Consider the following 22,494-nt stretch of genomic DNA (forward strand, 5'->3'; position numbering starts at 1 on the left):
CTCACTCGTGACGTGAAACAGAGGTGAGTGGGCATATGTCAACTATTTCTTTTACGTATTAAGCGTGAGGGTAATTATTTACTCAACAGTGTGACAGGTAATGTAAGCAGGGTTCACAGTTTTGAGCCAGAAAACAAGAAAACGTTGATGAATGGTGGTCCACCATAAACGATCGCCAAAGCCAAAAAAAAAGTTCAAGGCCATGTTAGCAGCAGGCAAAGTCCTGCTAACAGTGTTCTGGGATGTTCAAGGTGCAGTGCATTTGGAATTTATGCCTAAAGGCACCACCTAAAATTCTGCAAGGTACTACGAGACCCATAGAAAACTGAAAGCGGGATTTCGAAGAGTATGCCCGCAAATGGAGCACCGTCTTCTTCAGCATGACAATGCCAGATGACACTCGAGCGCTGCGACGTCTGCAGCAATGCGACGACTTGGATTGGTTGTCATCGACCATCCTCCGTACCGTCCCGACTTGGCACCTTCAGTCTTTCACTTGTTTCAGAAAGTTAAAGAGCGCCTTCGAGGTCTTCAATTTGGTAGCGATGAAGCAGAGGAAGCAAACGCGAGATTTGCCTCCGTCAAGAAAGTTAAACATTCTATAATGACGCTATCTGCAAAGTGATCTCTCGTTGTGAGAAATATGTTCGTCGCAAATCTGTATGTGCCGATAAATAAATATGTAGACACGAGGAATAAAGTTAGAATGTTAATAAAGTTCGTCATATTTTGTAACCATTAAGAGATATTACATAAAAAATTCGGAGTCATTACTTTTCAGCACGTCCTCATATTAATGCACGAATGTCGGCCAGATGCTTTCTGATTTCCAGGGCTTCCAACAGGCTGAGTTTTGCCCTTGGTCGGCTAAGTGAAGGACATGTGGCTCTGGCTAGTAGCTATGACCATCGCTCTGTACATGCTCAGCAGATGTGGAGTCAGAAATCTGCAACCACCTGCTGTGTTTACTTTGAGCAAATCTAGTTGATATCTCTCTTACTGACCGATATAAAACTTACAATATTCGCGATAAGTAGATCTGAACAAGAGTAACTGCATGAAAAAACGTAGTGATTTCCTGAATCCCACATACCTCCAGTCTTTCCTAAGGACCCTACTATGTTTTTCAAAAATGAGTTTAAATGTGTTAACAATTCTGGCAGAAGTCTTTTTTTCAGATTTTTGAAGAAAACCTTCAAATTAACATAAACACAATGCGTCCTACACTGTATTGGCTTCCAAAACTACATAATCAAGATGTACTAATAGGCTAGTTGTATCATCATTCACTGATCCATGTTACAAACCGGCTAGTAGTTTCGACACTTTATTTAAAAGTAAGCAATAATCAAAGCATGAAACTTCAAACCCATTAGACGTCGTAATGCCACTTCGTAATAAATTAGTGGCCTTCGATGTCTGCGGTTTGTTTCCCGATATACCAATAATGCCGATACTCTAACAAAGTTGGTGTACAAGTCTAATGTCAGCCCTGTAGAAATGAATGACTTACGACCGGCCACTCAGACAGGCTTAGCAGAAACCTGTCCCCAGTTCCAAGGGATGCTATATAAACACACACCTTAGCCATGGCGTCTTGTCGTAGACCAGTTTTTGCTCAAATGTTCATGGGCAATTCCAAACCATATTTTTGGAATAAAGAAACTTTGATTGTAAATATTACATAGCAGTACAGATATTTAAGTGACATACTGTGTATGTGTATGCGCACTACAACACAGCTCAAGACATTCTGTCATAACTTAAGACGCTCAACATAAAAATATTTATATCACAATGTAGATTGGCTAGAAATTTATAAAATCCCAAGTCCTAACCACTCACATCAATATACAAACATACTTTTTCACAGTTTATAGGAAAACTACAACTATAGACACAATAATATCTTCTTGATCGCAGCACACAGCAACACGCACAAAATACGTATCTTTCCACTGAATCGAGCACTGTTTCATATCTGTTACCATGTCCGAAGCAGATTTCAGAGGAAAGTTAGATATAATACAATTTATTGCCCCAACCAGTCGCTACAATCCTGTCCAGATTCTCCACATTTTGCGTAAGAAAAAGAAAACTGAAAATTATATCCCTCCTCTACTGTTTCTCGCTGTTCCCTCCACTGTCTGCAAGGACAGCTAGTACGAAGTGCAACGAAAACCCAGAAATCCTGCAGCTATAAGATTTCCTACTATATGCAGAACATAACAATACACTGCATTTTCACTTGCAAAGGTGAAACCCAATTACTAGCCAACAGTAGGGTTTTCAAAATTGCTTATCCCGACTGTGATCAGTTTTATATTGGTCAAGGCTACCAGCCACAGCTCATACCTAAAAAAAAAGGTCGAAAACTCAACCCCTTGGTTGCCTTGGATGTCAGAAACATTTGGCCCACAGTCCTGATTCAGTGTTAAATGATAAACAGAGTTCAGTACTTGCCATTTCCTAAACCTAACTAAAGTCACAGCTTTCTGATGCTTCTCACACCGTTTTTTTCGTTTCAGTTCCTCCATTTCCCTGGATTTATTCATTTTGTTGTGACTGCCTATGTACTTCTGTTGTTATAATTGTTAGTCACATCTTTTACACTGTTTCTGCATCACTTTCCATAAGTAATACCTCTTCCAATTATTTTTTAGTTCTCTTGCAAGGTACTAATTTATTTCGTTGCAATTGTTAATTCAGTTTTATTGTTATTATATGGATTTTTTTCCGAATTTACTGTTTATGTTTCCCATGTTTTCTCTCTGTGTTTTCATGGATCAACATTTTACCTTTTTCATTCTATTACCACTTCACGGTCAAAGTTTACATTTAGTGCGTATGCGAGCGTCAGTCTAGATGAGTCATGTTTTCCAGTATTGTTTACAAATACTGTAGTTTTTCGATGACGATCGTCATTTAAAGTCTGATGATTGCGTTCTAAGCCGAAATTCCGGTTAACTAAATAAAATAATGCTGTAGGACGTATACAGTACTATGCTTTTCATTTGTAACTTCTTTCCTTACCTCTGTCTTCATCTGAAGCAAAATTTTTGAGAACTGACAAATGTTAACTGTGAGTGAGTGCCTGCGCGAGCGTGTGTGTGTGTGTGTGTGTGTGTGTGTGTGTGCGTGTGTGTGTGTGTGTCAGTTTTGTTTGTATGTCTTCTGCACATAAGAACACGTATGAAATATACTGTTGTTCATGATAGCACAGGTATAATATAAACCACAGGTATAATTTAAACCTTTTAGCCATCTTTACGGCAACAATCTCATCAGATTACAGTATCACCTCTGAGAACCTGGTACCTTTCCGATTTATTAGACAAATAATGCTCAAGACAAAATTTTATTGATTAGACAATAAGAAACTGTTCAATAGGTCCAGATATACATATATTTGCTGAGGTACATATTGTTTACATATTGCCCTCTATTCGACTGTTTTTCTGTCCTTATTTTTAGTTATCGTGGCTTCGTGCGTTTCCAAAATCATTATTATTCCACTATTATTATAGTCGCATTACACTATTGAATATTGCGTTCCACTTTCAGCATTACTACAGTACTGTATCCGTATCAGATTGCATTTAAGTAAATACCGTATATTTTGCTACAGTTGCTACTGGTTTTAGTGAAGTTCATTGACGCATTAATAACGTTTTAGCCAATGGTAATTAAGAGATATTATTAAATCTAGGTATTATTGATACTTCGACCACCAATGAATCAGTAAATGAAATACAGTATTGACAATTCTTTGGTGATTACGTTGATAAGAACGTGTACTGGAAGTACCATGTAACTCATACTCTTAAACTTTCAAGCTACACAGTAACCTCACTGTAGATATACTTGCTTATGAGGTTTGTTGTCAACAGTCAATCATTTTTTAAAATGTGCAGTGAGATTCAGTAAAGGCTTTCACTACCGGATGTCTTAGATGCTGGTGATTATTCCGGTTTGTTCGGTCGTAGTTTATGAGACTACCGATCGCGTGTAAACAACTACCACTTTTTCGGAATATCTACGTCACTCTCCGACGTCCGGCCCGTCAGTCGGCAAGTATAGCGTCCGCAGTGAAATAATACGAACAGACTTAAAAAACAGTATTTCTAATGAAGAGACATTTAAAAATTGAATAATATACATTGTTCTCATGTACCTGTAAAATAATAATTTCACTGTGTAAGTTTCGAGGGCAAAGAAATACAACAAAATTGTGGTGTCACCGCCAGACACCACATTTGCTAGGTGGTAGCTTAAATCGGCCGCGGTCCATTAGTACATGTCGGACCCGCGAGCGCCACTGTGTGATCGCAGACCGAGCGCCACCACAAGGCAGGTCTCGAGATACGGAATAGCACTCGCCCCAGTTGTACGACGACTTTGCTAGCGACTACACTGACGAAGCCTTTCTCTCCTTTGCCGAGGGACAGAATAGCCTTCAGCTAAGTCCATGGCTACGGCCTAGCAAGGCGCCATTAGCCTTACATGGTTGGATAGTTATCATATGAAATGTCTCAGCAAGAAGAACGATGTATACAACAGGGATAAATAAAAGTTAAGTATTCGAGGAGCTGCATACTTTTCTTATTAGCTTTCACTACTTATCCTGTTCCAGAAGTCACGCCCGTCTGCGTTAGATAGCGTGCATAAAGGCCTCCTCTATCTACAAGGTGTTGGCACATTTACCAACACATCAAAAATGATCTAAAGTGACGACAAGATACGCTCTTTTGTTAATTTTTTAGTCCTCTTCACTTCTTTTCCTGTCTTGGTTGCGTGTAGACGGACATCTTGCGAGTGCTGGCAAATGTAAGTATATCTGTACTAATTAAGCAGATAATGTATTGATTTAATATTATTGTTCACTTTTAATTTGTAAGAGGTGATTCCGGTTTCATGTTCGCCTTCCTTGAATTAACCTGCATTCGATTAATTTACAGTGCAACAATCGCAGCGGCGGATGCAGCCAACGACGCCATTACGTGGCGATATTAACTTATAAAAATTAGCGGAAGCGAAAAACTCGCCCGCTATTAACATAATATACATTTTTCTCCACAGCCGCCTGACGTTGCAGAAAATACGTAGTTTTAAGATTCTAATTTTCAGTAGCACAGCCGAGAGCCAGAGCCAGGACTGCGACTAAGATACAATGGTTAAAGGAGGTAAGAAAAAATACCCTCGCGCGTGTGAGGGCCGCAATTGTAATGAATAACTACAGATTTTTTGCTTTGAAGTGAACTGACTAGCCGAGGAAATTAATATGAAAAGTTCATTCCATTGTTCAACTTTTATACTCATGTTTTAAGATTCAACGAGTCTAATTCCACTGAAGATCAATATTGTTAAAAAAAGAGAACTTCACAAAAGCGTTTAGTTGTAAATCAAAATTCAATGAAGTATCATTTTGATTAAGGCCCACCACGTAAGTCGGCAACAATAAACATTACCAATAAATAATATATTAAATTACGACCACCGACGGACGCGAGACAAGACTCAGCGGAACCAGCAGCAGCTCTGAAGATGTCTAGCACAGCTGTGGATGATACTTTAGGAACGGAAAAGTGTCGTGAATCGCGTCTTCAGAACACGGGATATAGCCCGTCACGCCCCGTTCCCAAGCCCCTCTCATTATGTACTCCAATCGCCCGATTCTTTCTCTGCAGAAGAAAAAATCATATCCCACTTGACACACACCGCATATGAAAAATTAGGAAACTCAGTGAAACGCTTGAATATGGTGCTATAAGTTTGTTGATAAGAGAAGGTTTCGTCAATTTCACCGCCAAGGCCTACTGTCTACGAGACAGCTAGGTGACCAAAATATACAGGCACCTATTTGTAAAAAACAATATGGGGTTTGTCAGCCATTCACATTATGACGTCTTGAATGCTGGGAATACTTTCAATGCGGTGTCTAAATGTCTGTGGAGAAAAGCAGGCCATTGCTCATCAAAACCACAGACCAGTGAAGATGGCGATGGTGGACGTTGGGTTCTGGGGTAGTGCACTGTCTAACTCAAATGATGGAGTTTTCCATTTGGATCAGTTCGGGCCTCTGGTTAGGCCAGTCCATTTCGGAAATGTTATTGTCCACAAAACATTGTGTCACAGATGCTGAGAGGGTGCATTGTTATGCTATACAGTCATCGTCTCCCACGTGTTCCTGTACTGTAAGCAATATGCAGTACGTAAATTGTGTTCACATCCTTTCTAATTAAGCGTTTTTAAGCACAATAAGGGGGACACTCCCAAACCACGTAAAACGCTGCCATACCGGGATACCACCTACTTCCTGCTTCACAGCCGGCTGTTGTTACCGAGCGGTTCTAGGCGCTTCAGTGCGGAACCGCGCTGCTGCTACAATCGCAGATCCGAATCCAGCCTCGGGCACGGATTTGTGTGATGTTCTTAGGTGAGTTAGGTTTAAGCAGTTTTAAGACTATAGTACTGATGACCTCAGATGTTAAGTCCTATAGTGCTTAGAGCCATTTGAACTATTTGAACCCAACTTCACAGTTGGCTCTACAAATGATAGGAAGCATTGTCCTTTTGGCATTTCCCAAACTCAAGCCCCGGACAGCTGCAGGGTATAGAGTGATTTATCACTCCAAATCACTTGTTTTAAATTACCCAGCTCCTCAAGTATCGCGAAGCTCTGACTTCAAAAATGCTCGGTTTATAAGGAGCTGCTTGACATTGTACCCCGTTCTTAGTAAGTCCCTATGGACAGTCATTGTGCTAGCTGGACTACTGGTAGCTGTTTCTACTCATGAATGATTAGTTCTGATGATATAATGAGAAAGTTTTACAATGACCTACCCTCCGTTACACTCGACCCTTTCTGTCTGAGATCTACCTATACTTACTTAACTGTCGTTGTTCCTTCACGCTTCCACTTCACAGGCTCATCACCAACATCAACTTAGGCAGCTGTAGAAGGTTTGAAGTATCAACTATGGAATTTTTACTCACGTAACATCTGATGGCTGGTCCACTTTCGAAGTCACTGAACTCTCCCGACAGAGCCGTTTTGCTGTTACCATTTCTCTACTCACAATACGGCGGTACTCCCCACCTCATTTTCAATGGTGGACATGGCCTATCGTGTTTTCTAGTGACCAGCTCCGCGTTCTATAAGCGTGTCTGTCTGCTTTCGGTCTGATAATACACTAACATACGTTATCTTTGTCAGTTAAGTTACTGCACTTTCCCTAATGAATTAGGATTGAATGATAGGTTGAACAACAAATCACGGCTATTTTTTTTTTGGACAATATGGTTGTGGAGGTGAAGCAGCGATTAGTATGATTAATCAATTATTCAAAAAAGTCTTAATCGCATTTATTATTATTATACCGCCAATCGGTTTCAACCCCACTTATAGGAAATCTTCTGGGCGTTTCCACCATTGGTCGACTGCTGGTGGTGTCACACCTGTCTACATAACCACACCAGCAGTGGACCAATGGTGTAAACTCCCAGAAGATGACCCCTACGTCGTGTTTAAACCGGTTGGCGGAATAATAATAATAAAAGCGATCAAGACTGTTTTTGAATAATTGGTAAATCACGGCTACCTTCCCAAAAAAGTTCCAAAGTGATACGGTAAAGCTTGGAAGTGCGAGGCCTGTTCGGAAAGTAAAGTCCGATCGGTCTCGAAGTGAAAAACCACAGCGAAAATCAAAATATTTTATTCGTAGCACTTAGCCACACCTTCCAGCTACCTCTCTAAATAGTCGCCGCTCCGACTTTCCTGTACCCTCGTCACAGAAAGCAGTCGCCTGTGCTTTCCGCCAATTCTCTACGCTGGTCTGCCTTTCGTTGTCTGTGCCAGAATGTTGTCTTCTTACCCAGCGGTTTATGTGAGCAGAGATGAACAACGGACGGAGTCAATTAAGGACAGTATTGTGGGTATCAAACACTTAGCACTCCAGGAGCGTCTTCATTGCCCCAGCAGAATGCGGCTGAAAATCGTCTTGAGGAAAGAAACGAATGACATTTATGTTATGTGAGCTGCATAGCTTCAGGGGAAATATCTCAACAGATCCACATACTTCCTACGTGATCACTTTTCTCTCTAAACTGAAAAGGGCGGCGTGAAGCGTTCCACAGGCACAATGAAGACACTGTCCACCACATCTGTGCAAATTTCCATCGTATTTTCACGGTGGTTTCCATTTCGCGCTTAATCGGACCTTACTTTCCGAATACGCCTCGTAATATAATGGGTGCACCGATTAACGGATGATCAACGATCATTCGTTTCACAAAAAAACATGGGGACTGAAAGTTGTGTGAATTGACAGGGAAGATATTTCTACCTACCTTGCCGTCGGGTGTAGTCTGGACGATGAAGTCGAAGTAGCCGATGGAGCCGCCCCAGTGACCCAGGAAGGAGTCGAACCCGCGGTAGGTGGGCGTGAGCTCCACCTCGTGGAAGCCCAGGTGCCACTTGCCGACGGCTCTGGTGACGTAACCGAGCTGCTTCAGGTAGCCAGGCAGTAGCATGCCGTTGGGTAACCCGCGACCCTCGTGCTCGTCCATAGGGGTACCCTGCTCACCTGTTCAGTGCACTAGTGGTGAGATGGCGTTATGAAGCACTGCAGTTTATTTTTAACGTCAGACATGTATAGGTACACTTAAATTTCTGTTACCTACACTTTAAGACAAAAAAGCGTCGCACCACGGAGGAATTAGCTAAAGTGGGCGGAAATTGGATGATGTGATGAACGCCTACCGACGAACAAATGATTACAGTTTCAATAATTTGGATGACTGATTCAAGATTAAGAGCTTAACAACGCCTAGGCCCAACTCTAGCCCTTATGCAAGCAGCTATTCGTCTTGGCATTGACTAACAGACTTGTTGGATGATCATCTAACGGTAACTGGCACATTAGATCGTCAAAATGCCGAGTGGCTTGGACAGATCCTCCCACAATGCTCCAAAGTTCTCATTTGTGGAGAGATCTGTAGAACTTGCTGGCCAACGAGGAGTTTGACAAGCATGCAATCAATCAGCAGAAGCTCTCGCCCTGTAAAAGCGTGCTTTATGTTGCTGAAATATCTGCCCAGGCTTGTTTCGACGAGCAACAAAACAGGGCATATTGCAGGCGACATTTGGCTTAGTATCCCACTGCTGTCCAGGGCGTTTCCGGAGATGTCTTTGGCCTCGAAACTCATTGACTGTAGTAGAGTTGCCATTAGTGATGAGTCCCGATTAGAAGTTAGTCCCAATGACCAGTGACATGCCTGCAGACGCTCTGGTCAGCAGTGCCATACCAACGTAACTGTTGGCCGTCATATTGCCCGGTTGCCAGGAGCGTTGGTATGAGGTGCCATTTCATTTCGTAGTAGGACCTCGTTGGTTGTCATCTGCACCACTCTTGCAGTATAGTGATACGTCAGCGATACTCTATGCCCCACTTTGTTTCCCTTTATGGAAAGTCATCCTGGGCTTACATTTCAGCAAGATACTGCCTGCCCGCGTATGACGACAGTTTTCGTGCTTGCTAAACCCTACCTTAGCCAGAAAGGTCACCAGATCTCTCCCCAGTTGAGAAGAGTTGATGGATTATGGACAGCACTCTCCAACCAGCTCGGGAATTTGACGATCTAACATACCAGTTGGACAGACTTTGGCACGATATCGGTCAGGAGGACATTCAACTGCTCTCGCAATCTACGTTTAACCGGATAACTGATTTTATATAAGCCGGAGATCGACCATCATGTTAACGTCCTGCTCAGTTGCTGAAGCTCTTTCTCTTCAAAAATTCGTCCAGTTTTCTGAAATAGTAAACATCTGTTAGTCTCCATATTTACATAACATCTTCCGATTTCCGTCCCGTTTGGATAAATCTTTTGTGGTGTGTCTTTTTTTTGTCTTAGATTCTACATATTGCTCACCTGTGCGTATAGGGTACTTTCCCGTCATAAAGGCGGCTCTGGAGGGTGTGCAGATTGGTTGAACATAATGGTTGTTCAAGATGATCCCATGGTAAGCCAATGCGTCGATGTTGGGTGTAGGAATTTGTTTGGAACCGTGAAAACTGACATCATTCCAGCCCTAAGAAACACAAAGCAAAAGGTAGTAATTTAGATCTCACTGTTACTGTTTTGTGTAGTTAAAGATTAGCTGAAGTGGATCACAGCAGCCTTATATATATATTTTGCACTTTGTGTGATTTTCTGCTGGTTTACACCATGGGACCCAGAGAGGATTTTGAATGTACCTGTGGTGTTCAGCCATGTGAGATGATCCTTGGTCCTTAAAAACGCCGAACAAAGCATTGGGTCACTCTCGCGACCTTATTGACTCAATGAGCAGTACAAATAATAGATAAAGTCCACTTCATATTTTTGAAGTGCTCCAAGCCAACTAAATACAAGAACGAAACGACAGTTTCATAACATTATTAAATGTCACCCTTCCTCATACTCATCCTCAGGGCATTAGGTGTACCTTACACACACATTACCTCCACTTTCCAACTCACACCAACTTCCTGTTCCAACACTCTATCTTCCACTTGCCTCCTACAGTTCCCGATTCTCTGTGTCCATCTCTAGTTCCCCCCTCTCTGTCCATCGCTAGCGTTATCTTTCTCTCTTTACATCTCCTCCTCCCCCTCTTTCTGCCACCCTTCTCCTCACTCGTTTCTGTACATTTCGTCTTCTCTCTGTCTATCTTCCCCCTCCCCTGTTTCTGACCATCTCCTTCTTTCCCCTCTCTCTTTTCATCTCATCTTCTTTCTCTCTTCATCTTCTTTCCCATCCCCTCCCTCTGTCTGTCGATGTCCTCCTCCCCCTCGCTCTATATATCTCTGTACATTTCGTCTTCTCTCGGTATAGCTTCTCACTCTCTCTTTCTCACCTCCTCCTTCTTTTCCCACTCTCTTTTCGTACTTCTCGCTTTCTATCTCCCTACCCACCTCCTTCCTCTCTATATCGATGTCGTCCTCCTCCTCTCTCTGTATATCCCATCTTTTGTCTATCTCCTCCTCCCTTTCTCTCTCCATCTCCCCTCTCACTATCATTTCCTCCCTCTAAAGCTCGCCTTCAGCCGTACACGTCCACTCAATTCAATGTGGAACACATTACAAAGCCTTTCATTCTCTCCCCATCTTCTATGGGAGTTATTTAATTCTTACCCAATGGACCTCTTTCCAGACAATAAGTCGTATATGCACCAAGTTTGGTTGAAGTCGAGCCACTGGTTTAGGAGGAGATGTGAAAATATGTGCACACATACGTCCAAATATATACACCATATGTAAAAGGTGGACAAATGAAAGTGGTCTGGACGAGAGGATACGGCTGGACGTAAATGTACTGTATGTATATAATCACACTCCTCCACGTGATCCATACGGGTTCAGAGCGTAGTGTGCGCTGTGTCAGTGTGAGTGCAGCAATGCAAGGGGGACGATGCTACTAACAATGGAGCAGTGGCTGTTCGTTGTGGAAAGTTATGTGAAAACAAAGTCGTGAAAACGGTGTGGTCAGCCGTTTGCTAAGAAGTTTAATGGTGTCAAAGTGACAGCAAGTAGAGTTTACCATGCAAAGCCTAGTCCAAAAATGGCGTCAGACGGGCTCTGTTTCGAACAAGTCAGAAAGACACACTGTAATGACACCAGAATGACATTTTCTCTCTGCAGCGGAGTGTGCATTGATATGAAACATCCTGGCAGATCAAAACTGTGTACCTGATCGAGACTCGCTCTGGCAGACAGTTTTTATTCTATCCGGAAGTTTCATTCTGAAATTTGAAAGCTAGTGCCCAAAAATGCCAAGAGATAAAAGGTGGTTATCTTCAGCATCTGATGTTGTGAGGTTAGCACTCTGCTGAGTTTCTTGGTACTCTGGAGCTCTGTTCTCCAGGCCACTTTTATTTGCTCCACCCTGTATACACAGCCGGAAAAAGAAACAGCAACACAAAGATGGAGTTGTGCGATAGGAACGAAAGTACAGCAGGTTCGCGTGTTTCTACATCTGAAAGATGATGTCTGTTCAAATTCCGCACCTGTCGGTAACGAGTGGTGCTAGTAATGTGACTACGAGTATAAGGATGCTAATCAGTTTTAAATACAATTTGTAGTTGTCATGAGTGTTAGTTACCTTTGAGATTGGACGTGACGAGTTCGCACTAAACCAGAATGTCTTTAGGGTGACAAAGACGCTATTATCAGTACCCCACTGAGCTTGAACGAGGTGGTGTAATAAGACTACGAGAGGTGGGTGTTCTTTCTGCGGTACTGCAGAAAGACTTGCAGGAATGTAGTAATGAAGCTGACTGCTGACAACAGTGATCAAGAGAGTGTGCAGTCGCAAGAAGACTGGGTAAGGGTGGCCACGTGGAACTACCGACAGGGAGAACTTGGTTCTGGCATTTCGTCCTGCATCTGCGGCAGTAATCTGAGCACCAGTTGTCACCACAGTGACTCAACGAACTACTACAAATAGATTACATGAAGTATAGCCCCGACCCAGACGCCCTGTAACGTGTATTTCACTGACAACCAACCACCGCCGTTTTCAGCTTCAGTGGTGTCAAGCAAGAGCTTATTGGAGAACAGAGTGGAGATCTCTTGTGTTTTCTAACACAAGTTAATTCCGTGTCGGTGGCAGTGATGGTCAAGTGTTGGTTACAAGGAGGTGAGTTGAGGGCCATCAAATAACCTGCCTACGTGCCGGACACATTGGGCCTACACCTGCAGGTATGGTCTGGTGCGCCATTTGGTATGACTGCAGGAGCATTCTCGTCGTTACCCTACACACCCTGACTAACTTTGTACGGCGGTCTGCTGATTCGACATGTTATGCTGCCATTCATGAACAGCATCCGAGGGAGTGTTTATCATGAGGATAACTCTCACTCACATTCCGAAGTTGTAACCAAACATGCTCTACAGAGTGCCGACGTGTTGCCTTGGCTTGCTCTGCCACCAGATCTGTCTCCAGTCGAGCAAAAATGTGGTATCATCGGACGACAGCTTCAACATCATCCACAAAGAGCATTAATCGTTCATTTATTGACTGACCAAGTGCAACAGGCATGGAACTCGATCCGAGAAACTGACATCTGGCACTTGTGCAACACAATGAACGCACATTTCCATGCTTGCATTTGAGCATTCGAGATCCTGGCGGTTACACTCAGGGGCAGTGGCAAGGGGGTGGGGGGGCTATGGTGGCTATAGCCCCCCTTCCCCTCAATGGAGTATCATTTTACACTGCATAAAATTACTTCAGAAATCAGCCAACATATTAATATAACATATTCAATCACTTGTTTTTATTTATCCAGCAATATAGGTTGCAATGTATTTCAAACACATTTTAACAAAGGAATAAGAGCGACAAATAGCTTACTATCTAAACCAATAAATATCATTTAACTTAAAATTGGCGTCTTATTATTTATTAATATACACTGGATGTATATTTATGTACGAGTACTACTTACAATAATCAAGAAAGCTAAATATACCGGGTATGCATACCAACACTTAAATTGCTGACCCCAGACACAAACTTCGAAATCGCCGGACTTCTGGGTCAAATCATATAATTTTCCCGGGCACACACGTTCTGTAGACACTTTTTACCCTGAACTCCAAAACTGTTACCAAAAACTACCTTAAGCAACACCAAATTTCACCAATATGTCGGTGGAGGACCGCAGCTCTCCTTTTGTTAAGGGATATTCCATTCCCCAAAACCCCTCCCCCACCCCACAATTAGCCCCCCCCCCCACCCCTTGACCGACTTCTAGACCCACCCCTGGTTACACTGGTTATTAATTGAGCAGCATTTCACATTTGCGATTGCTTATCTCAGGTTTACATTAACCGGTGATCTTTCAATGTTTATCTCTTAAATATGTTACCTAGATAAATGTATTACAAAATTTCATTGCTCGGCATCAGTTACATTTTGACGTTGTGATCTTTTTTCCATCAGTGTACACTAACGTTAACCCCATAGCTTCACCCATGTATTTATTTGACACATGTGTTCAACAGACCTCCTCCTCCCCTCTTTGTGTCTTTCACCCTCTGCTTGTCACGTTACCCTCCCACCCCTATCTGTCTTCCCATTTTCCCTGCCTTTGATCTCTTCCTTCCCCTTTCTTTGTTCATTTCTTCCACCATCTCTCTCTGACCATATTTTTCCTCCCCTCCGCCTTCTGTCTTTCCAACTTTGTCCCCTCCTCTTCCTTTTGAACCTGCCCACTACCCCTTTATATCTTCCACCTGCCCTATGCATCACCTTTTCCAACTGTCTCTCACTCCATTTTCCCACCTGTCGCTCTACCCTCCGCCCGCCCCCTATATCAATCTCACCCTGCCTCTAGCCATGCTCACTGGTACATGTTGCACCTGCAGTACAGTTCAATAAAGCATGCTGAAGGTACCTCCACAACACACCTGTTGCCTGGGACTTGAAAGTCATTTATTTGCTCCCAGTGATCCAGAGATGGACTACATGGGAACCTGTAGGCAGGCATACCTGTCATAAAGCTTCTGGTCGTCTATGTGCAAAAACCACGTCATTGCCCTTCAGATTTGTGCCTGCCATCAAAGAAAAAAGTAATATACGCCCTGAAACATTTTGTGTGAACTTGCACCATTGGTCATTGCTCAGAGACTGGGAACAGCTGGTCTAGTCTGCTACCATTCCACGTGTAGGCTGCCACTGACATAACAATACAAATGGCTGTGTTTATAGTGCTGTGGCAAGAAACTGTAAACTGCTGATGAATGGGTTAGGATTATGTCCTGAAATGAATTATTATTCGACACGAAATTAGAAGGTCAGCGTTGGCCGTAATATTGATGATAACTAGACACCAGTGGCTATGAGTTTCATTTGTACACCACAGCACTGAAGATGATCAATATATGATTGAAAATCGATTTTGCTATCAATAAACCATCAATATTACGGCCAACGCTGACCTTCCTTCTAATTTCACGTAGATGGTCGTTGTGTACACAGCACTCCATGAAGCCACCAATCAATAAACTGGACACGACTCTGGATGTGCATCATCGCCGAGTAAGGTGCTGACCTGGAGAGAAACTCCTTTCGTCCAATGTTTTGGAGTGGCACAGCAGGGCTACTCCACACGTCATATAGTTGGGCGTCATGTTGAGGTATTATGACTTCAGGCCACTGCAGGTAGTGACTGTGGGAAATCAGAAGGCAAAGAGTATGTCACAGAGGTCCAGCACTCTCAAGTGTTCCCTCAAGCGACACTATCGTTATGGCACTTTTCAGCATCAGAATGGTCATCCACAGGGGTCGTGTGTCTCCATGAACCCTCTAAGTAACACTGAGATACGCCTGTGTCAGGATTTTCTCCAGATCCAGAACATGTGTGAGACAAGCTTAGACATGAACTCCACCCCACCTGCAGTATCAAGGATATCAACCATTCACAAAATTCGTCAGTCAGCCTGCCTGAGAAAAGCACAGAACGGTTTTATAACACCCACCCCATCCAAATAAATTTATGGATCCAGGCCATACTCACAAGTGGGTTCTTGCTGCGAAATTCTTTGTAAGGCTGACTAGATACTGAAATCACTGAAATAATAATACATTCCTCTTCAGTTCGTGAGGTTTCATTTTGTTTCTCCTCTCTTCCTGGGTACTTCTTTTGTTTGGTGCGGTGTATATATTTAGTCAGGCACTTACCTCAGGACCTGGTTTCCAATGGGACTTCTGAAATATTATGCTGTGGGATCATACAGACATAATACATGTGTCAACAAGTATTGTGTTAACAGCTCTCGGATACTGTCTCTAAGATATTAGGACGCAGTATGGCGGAGACATATCGCTGTGCCCTCAGAATTCCATGAAAGACTGACAGATCTCGTTTTGTTTCCACATTGGTGCAAATGTTGTAGTTATCTGCAGTAAATCCTTTCGTCTTTTATTTTGCTTTCTCATTAAAACCGTAACTTTTACAGAAGATTTTGTCTAATGGTTTGAGTTTTGTGCCCATATCGAGTGGGGTATCCATATATACCATCGCCATCTGTGCCTATACAGAATATAAATTTCCCAACATAACTGGTAGCATGTCATGTGGATTTTAGAAATTGTGAAACAGAATCCCTATTTGTATTTGTTTTAGACTTCATTGTTAATTAATGGCCCATAATGAGTAATTGTGATCCTGTATAAAGGTATTTTTATCTAACAGAGCACCTTTCTACCAAACTGTGCTCCCATGTAACTGCTCTCGCGATTCCTTTCTTTCTCCTACACCACGTGCTTAACTATTCTCACCTGCCACAGGTGGTGCATGATTCCATCGCATGTTAACGTACTTGACTCACCACACATACTTTGAACATTCAGCAAAACCCGCTGGTATTGTCTTCATACTATGTGTTTTTTAATAGCTAGAGGGGAGTTGTCGAGCCGGAAACCTAGTAGCAAATTCACCAACGAAGCCATCACTCTTTACTTATAGTCTCTTAGCAAATGCTCAGTTAAAAGTTTCCCGTTTGTTCTTAAGTTAATTGTGTTAGTTGTGAGCTCATGAAATGGTCCTGGATGTTACTAAATATAGAAAAAGCAGTTATATATACACCACACAGACGGTTCGTGTTAGGAACTCCACTTAATCTACATACTCTTAGCTGCATATTCTATAATTAATTTTCTAGAATAAATGATCATTCTTACAAATATTCATTTCCCGTGATAGTAGACGCTGTCCCATTGAGCTTATATTGCGAAGGTTAACTGTTGTCGTCACATAAAACATATTCGCAATTAAATGGAAAAATCATGGAAACGGCTTCTGCAAATTACAAATATTGGAACTTATAGTTGAATTTATAGACGATAGTTAGCTCTCAAATTTTAACGTCATTAATGACATCTTTCAATTATTCCCATAGTCAGATTCTTTTAAAACATAAAATAAAAATAGAACAAAAAATTACATAAAAGCAACAATACATGTTTTTTTTCAGATATGTTGTAGCTCGTATATCGAAGACAAATGGAGAAAATAGAAGAAGATTCAGAATACAAATAAAAGTAGGGGTGAAATGAGGTATTACGTCTATCCTAACTCCGTCCCACAGTATTACATGTGTAGTACCGAACTCATGATTACTCACTTGCGGGTAGCGTGCGTGCAGCGGAAGACACAGTGAGTAGAGGATGGTTGCTTTCACACACACGTATATATACACACACACACACACACACACACACACACACATAAACACACATTCATTCATAAATATTTCTGTCAATTACTGTAAATAAAATTCTGCGTCCTCACTAAATTCCACCATTCTCCCTCTCTCTCTCTCTCTCATACACACACACACACACACACACACACACACACACACACACATACACACACACACTCAGTTATAAACACGAACACATAAAAGTCCTGGTTGTTAGGTTATATTAAGAAATTACAGCTGTATACATAAAGTTCCATGTGTCAAGCTGAAGATGTGAATGACACCTGGACACTGACAGACCGATCGGAAAATTTTTTCTACTACGCTTTACTCTTCCATTACTTTCTCATGCAAAGCACTGCATATGGAAGAATGGAGAGCTTAATACACTAATCAACCAGTACATTATGACCACCTTCCTAATAGCCGATATGCCGACCTTTTGCATGGATAACAGCGGCGACGCATCACGTCATGGAAGCAATGAGGCCTTGGTAGGTCGCTGTCGGGAGTCAGCACCATATCTGCACACACGAGTCACCTAATTCCCGTAAATTCCGAGGAGGAGCGATGAGTTCTGATACCATGTTCGATCATATCACAATCTACCAGGTTCAGAACTGGCAACTTTTGGGGCCAGCGCATCAACTGGATCTCGCCGTTGTGTTCCTAGAACCATTCCATCACACTCCTGGAAATGTAACATGGCGCATCGTCTTGCTGAAAAATGGCATTGCCGTCGAGAAACTTGATCGTCATGAAGGGATGTACGTGGCCTGCAACCAGTGCACGATCTCCACTGGACCCATGGATGCCAATGTAGGTGTTCTCCAGACCATAATTGAGCCCGCCGCCAGCTTGTCTCAGTCGTGCAGTACAGGTGTCAAGGAGGTGGTCTCCTGGAACACGACGGTTTCGACCACTCCCATCAGCATGATGAAGAAGTTATGGGGAGTCATCAGACCATGCAACGTTCTGCTACTGCGCCAACGTCCAGTGCCGATGACAGCGCCGGCCGCGGTGGTCTAGCGGTTCTAGGCGCTCCGTCCGGAACTGCGCGACTGCTACGGTCACAGGTTCGAATCCTGCCTCGGGCATGGATGTGTGCGATGTCCTTAGGTTAGTTAGGTTTAAGTAGTTCTAAGTTCTAGGGGACTGATGACCACAGATGTTAAGTCCCATAGTGCCCAGAGCCATTTGAACCATTTGAACCGATGACAGCGTGCCCATTTCAGCTGTAGTTGCCGATGAGGTGTTATTAACATTGGTACATGCATGAGTCTTCGGCTTTTTTTTTTTTTTTTTTTTTTTTTTTTTTGGTCATCAGTCTACTGACTGGTTTGATGCGGCCCACCACGAATTCCTTTCCTATGCTAGCCTCTTCATCTCAGAGTAGCACTCGCAACCTACGTCCTCAATTATTTGCTTGACGTATTCCAATCTCTGTCTTCCCCCACAGTTTTTGCCCTCTACAGCTCCCTCTAGTACCATGGAAGTCATTCCCTCATGTCTTAGCAGATGTCCTATCATCCTGTCCCTTCTCCTTATCAGTGTTTTCCACATATTCCTTTCCTCTCCGATTCTGCGTAGAACCTCCTCATTCCTTACCTTAACAGTCCACCTAATTTTCAACATTCGTCTATAGCACCACATCTCAAATCAATTCTCCTCTGTTCCGGTGTTCCCACAGTCCATGATTCACTACCATACAATGCTGTGCTCCAGACGTACATCGTCAGAAATTTCTTCCTCATATTAAGGCCGGTATTTGATATTGGTAGACTTCTCTTGGCCAGAAATGCCTTTTTTGCCATAACGAGTCTGCTTTTGATGTCCTCCTTGCTCCGTCCGTCATTGGTTATTTTACTGCCTAGGTAGCAGAATTCCTTAACTTCACTGACTTCGTGACCATCAATCCTGATGTTAAGTTTCTCGGTGTTCTCATTTCTACTACTTCTCATTACCTTCGTCTTTCTCCGATTTACTCTCAACCCATACTGGGTACTCATTAGAGTGTTCATTCCGTTCAGCAGATCATTTAATTCTTCTTCACTTTCACTCAGCAATGTCATCAGCGAATCGTATCATTGAATCCTTTCACCTTGTATTTTAATTCCACTCCTCAACCATTCTTTTATTTTCATCATTGCTTCCTCGATGTACAGATTGAAGGGTAGGGGCGAAAGGCTACAGCCTCGTCTTAAACCCTTCTTAATACGAGCACTTCGTTCTTGGTCGTCCACTCTTATTATTCCCCCTTGGTTGTTGTACATATTGTATATGACCCGTCTCTCCCTATAGCTTAACCCTCCTTTTTTCAGAATCTCGAACAGCTTGAACCATTTTATATTGTCGAAGGCTTTTTCCAGGTCGACAAATCCTATGAAAGTGTCTTGATTTTTCTTTAGCCTTGCTTCCATTATTAGCCGTAACGTCAGAATTGCCTCTCTCGTCCCTCTACTTTTCCTAAAGCCAAAATGATCGTCACCTAGCGCATTCTCAATTTTCTTTTCCATTATTCTGTATATTATTCTTGTAAGCAGTTTCGATGCATCAGGTGTTAAGCTGATTGTGCGATAATTCTCGCACTTGTCAGCCCTTGCCGTTTTCGGAATTATCGGACTCATATATTCTACACACCAACGCGAATAGTCGTTTTGTTGCCACTTCCCCCAATGATTTTAGAAATTCTGATGGAATGTTATCTATCCCTTCTGCCTTATTTGACCGTAAGTCCTCCAAAGCTCTTTTAAATTCCGATTCTAATACTGGATCCCCTATCTCTTCTAATTCGGCTCCTGATTCTTCTTCTATCACATCAGACAAATCTTCACCCTCATAGAGGCTTTCAATGTATTCTTTCCACCTATCTGCTCTTTCCTCTGCATTTAACAGTGGAATTCCCGTTGCACTCTTAATGTTACCGTCACTCAAACTGGAATAACTGTAGCTTTAGTGCAACTATGGAGAATGTACGACAAAGGGTGAAAAAACTAGTGACAACCCGCGAAGGTAGATACGGAGCAGCAAGATTAACTGGAATATTTCATTTCGAAAGTAGTTTTATATTTACTCGTATAGAAACTTTAGTTAGTATTGAATTAAATTGCAGTAATGTAGTGTTCGAGGAGCTGGTAGCAGTAGGATCCCGATTTTAGATATTTTAAAAACTTATCTTGTAGACCTTCATTATGAATGTAATACAGTAAACAAGTTTCCAGGAAAGTAGATACCGAAAGGTTGTGTCATCTTAATACTTCACATACTTACGAGGATAATAGGGTTGATTCTTCAGCTTTCACTGTGAATATCAGATATAACATTCGACTTGTAACAAAAACACTGGAGACTGAAACGGGGAGTGAAACAATCTTGTCTTAAAGAGCTAACCACTGATGATTACCGACAATGTATACTGAATTCGGATGTGGAACCAACTGTGCCGAATATTGTCAATCCAAATATTGTGTAGCTTGCACTGTTAAGCGGAATAAGTTTTTATAACATGAAATGCGTGCGGAAACGTTCTCAGTACTCGGATCACAATATGACAATTAGTCCTTGCATATAACGTGTAATTGAAATCTCAGAGAAAATCTGATTTAGGCAGCTATAACCGTATATCAGGTCATTGGAACTTAATTCCTCTTAAACGTCGATCTTCTTCTACTTCATCTACCGTGCGTTAGGTGCGTTAGGTCTTGCTCAGCGTGTTGCCGTTACATTTGGTCCTTCCATCTTTTTGCTGGTCTTTCATCCATTTATATCTGACTCAGACTTTTCTGTATCATTAAGGAGTCTTAGTATATAATAACTAGAGTCTGTCTCCTGCGCACATTAGTTTCAATTCTGCCTGAAAAGTTACAAAATTCTGACGTAACTTCCTGCCGCCCTTAGCCACGATAAACAGAAAGTGGTAGTTTCAGTTTTATAGCCAGGTTTATTTAAAAGATTAAATAAAACACCCTGAGTCAAGTACAACACATAATGAAATAAATGAGAGACAATATGAATAACAAGTTATAAGTTTCTCAAGCAAAAGTACAAGGATAAACAGAAACAAGAAGTACAGATAAGTTTGTAAGCTTACCAGCCTGTTCTTCCATTTCCTCTTAAATTAACCGCAGCTTGCGCTCCTCTGTATTATTCTGTCCCTTATATATTATAGTATAATTTCCTATACCCCTAAGATTTTTCGTCTCGTTTTTGGTTTCTGTAATGAATGCTATTTCACATCTTATCTCTTCTAGCATCTTTTGCAGTTCCTGTTCCATTGTGGCTATCTCTCCGATACACCAAAGTCCTTCATTTTCTTTTACCGGCCCGTTATATGGGTTTCCATCCGACTTTTTCTCTTATGCAGCCTGCCAGTAATTTCTGATTTCGACTGGTCACCTGACGAAGGCTGTGCAGGTGTAGTTGGAAGTGGGGCTGCAACTTTACGGCCTTCCACTGTGCCTGATTCCTTTCTAAGGGTTTAGTCCACAGGGAGCTTCGCTAAGCCTTTAGAGTGCCCTTCCCACCTCCGACGCGTTTCATCAGTAAAGTGCTTGTAACTCCCGAACTGTTGCTCTCAACACAAGAGAATGAATGTGAGGATCTTCATCTTTGTGTACACTCCGAACACAAATTCGTAATCAAAATGATTCATCATGACTGAACACAATTTCTCTTGTCGGACGACAGTAGGTAACAGTTCGACCTCTCGCCTGCGGGAGCGGCTAGAGTCAACAGACTTCTGCGTGTCTTATCTTGCCCGGCCAATCACCTGAGCTGCACCTCGTAGCCTATCTATCAGCCGGTCTGAAGCAGTCAGTTATGTACGGTTCATCGCACTCGGGACACGTGTGTCGTACAATACTTCAGGTACGACCCAAGCGCTGTGGCGAGCGTTGTTGACATCTTTACGCAAGAAAAATGTAGAATTTTCTTGGACATGCGTATAAAGGCAGCTCACAAGCTCGACTAATATCTTTGCTCACTCCTGGGCTTTTAATTTGGAATACATGCATTCACTTTACAAATGGAACTCATTCATGTTAAATAGTCTACCTTGATAAATAATACATACATTTTAGATGTAGAAATATCGTAAGTTACAGCAGTATTGTCAATACCTTTACGTATTTTTGCAAATAACAGAGACAATTTAGATGTGGAAATAACACTGTGACATTCAGTTTGAGAGTTGCAAAATCCAACTCTGCGGCGTACGTAATGAATGGCTCTTGCATTATAA

The 22,494-nt window shown here is 42.2% G+C and overlaps 1 protein-coding gene across 1 annotated transcript in view; it reads right to left on the reverse strand.

Annotated features, from left to right (window-relative positions):
* The window catches only part of LOC124605896 (arylsulfatase I-like), a 139,097-nt gene that overhangs the window by 107,580 nt on the left and 9,023 nt on the right, over positions 1–22,494 (reverse strand). Inside the window, exons 3-4 of the mRNA XM_047137843.1 lie at positions 9,934–10,093; positions 8,350–8,585 (exon numbers count right to left, since the gene is read on the reverse strand). Of these exons, the coding sequence (XP_046993799.1) occupies positions 8,350–8,585; positions 9,934–10,093 (396 nt within the window). The remainder of the gene's footprint in view (positions 1–8,349; positions 8,586–9,933; positions 10,094–22,494) is intronic.

This window comes from Schistocerca americana, chromosome 3 (genome assembly GCF_021461395.2).
Source record: "Schistocerca americana isolate TAMUIC-IGC-003095 chromosome 3, iqSchAmer2.1, whole genome shotgun sequence".
Taxonomy (NCBI): Eukaryota; Metazoa; Arthropoda; class Insecta; order Orthoptera; family Acrididae; genus Schistocerca; species Schistocerca americana.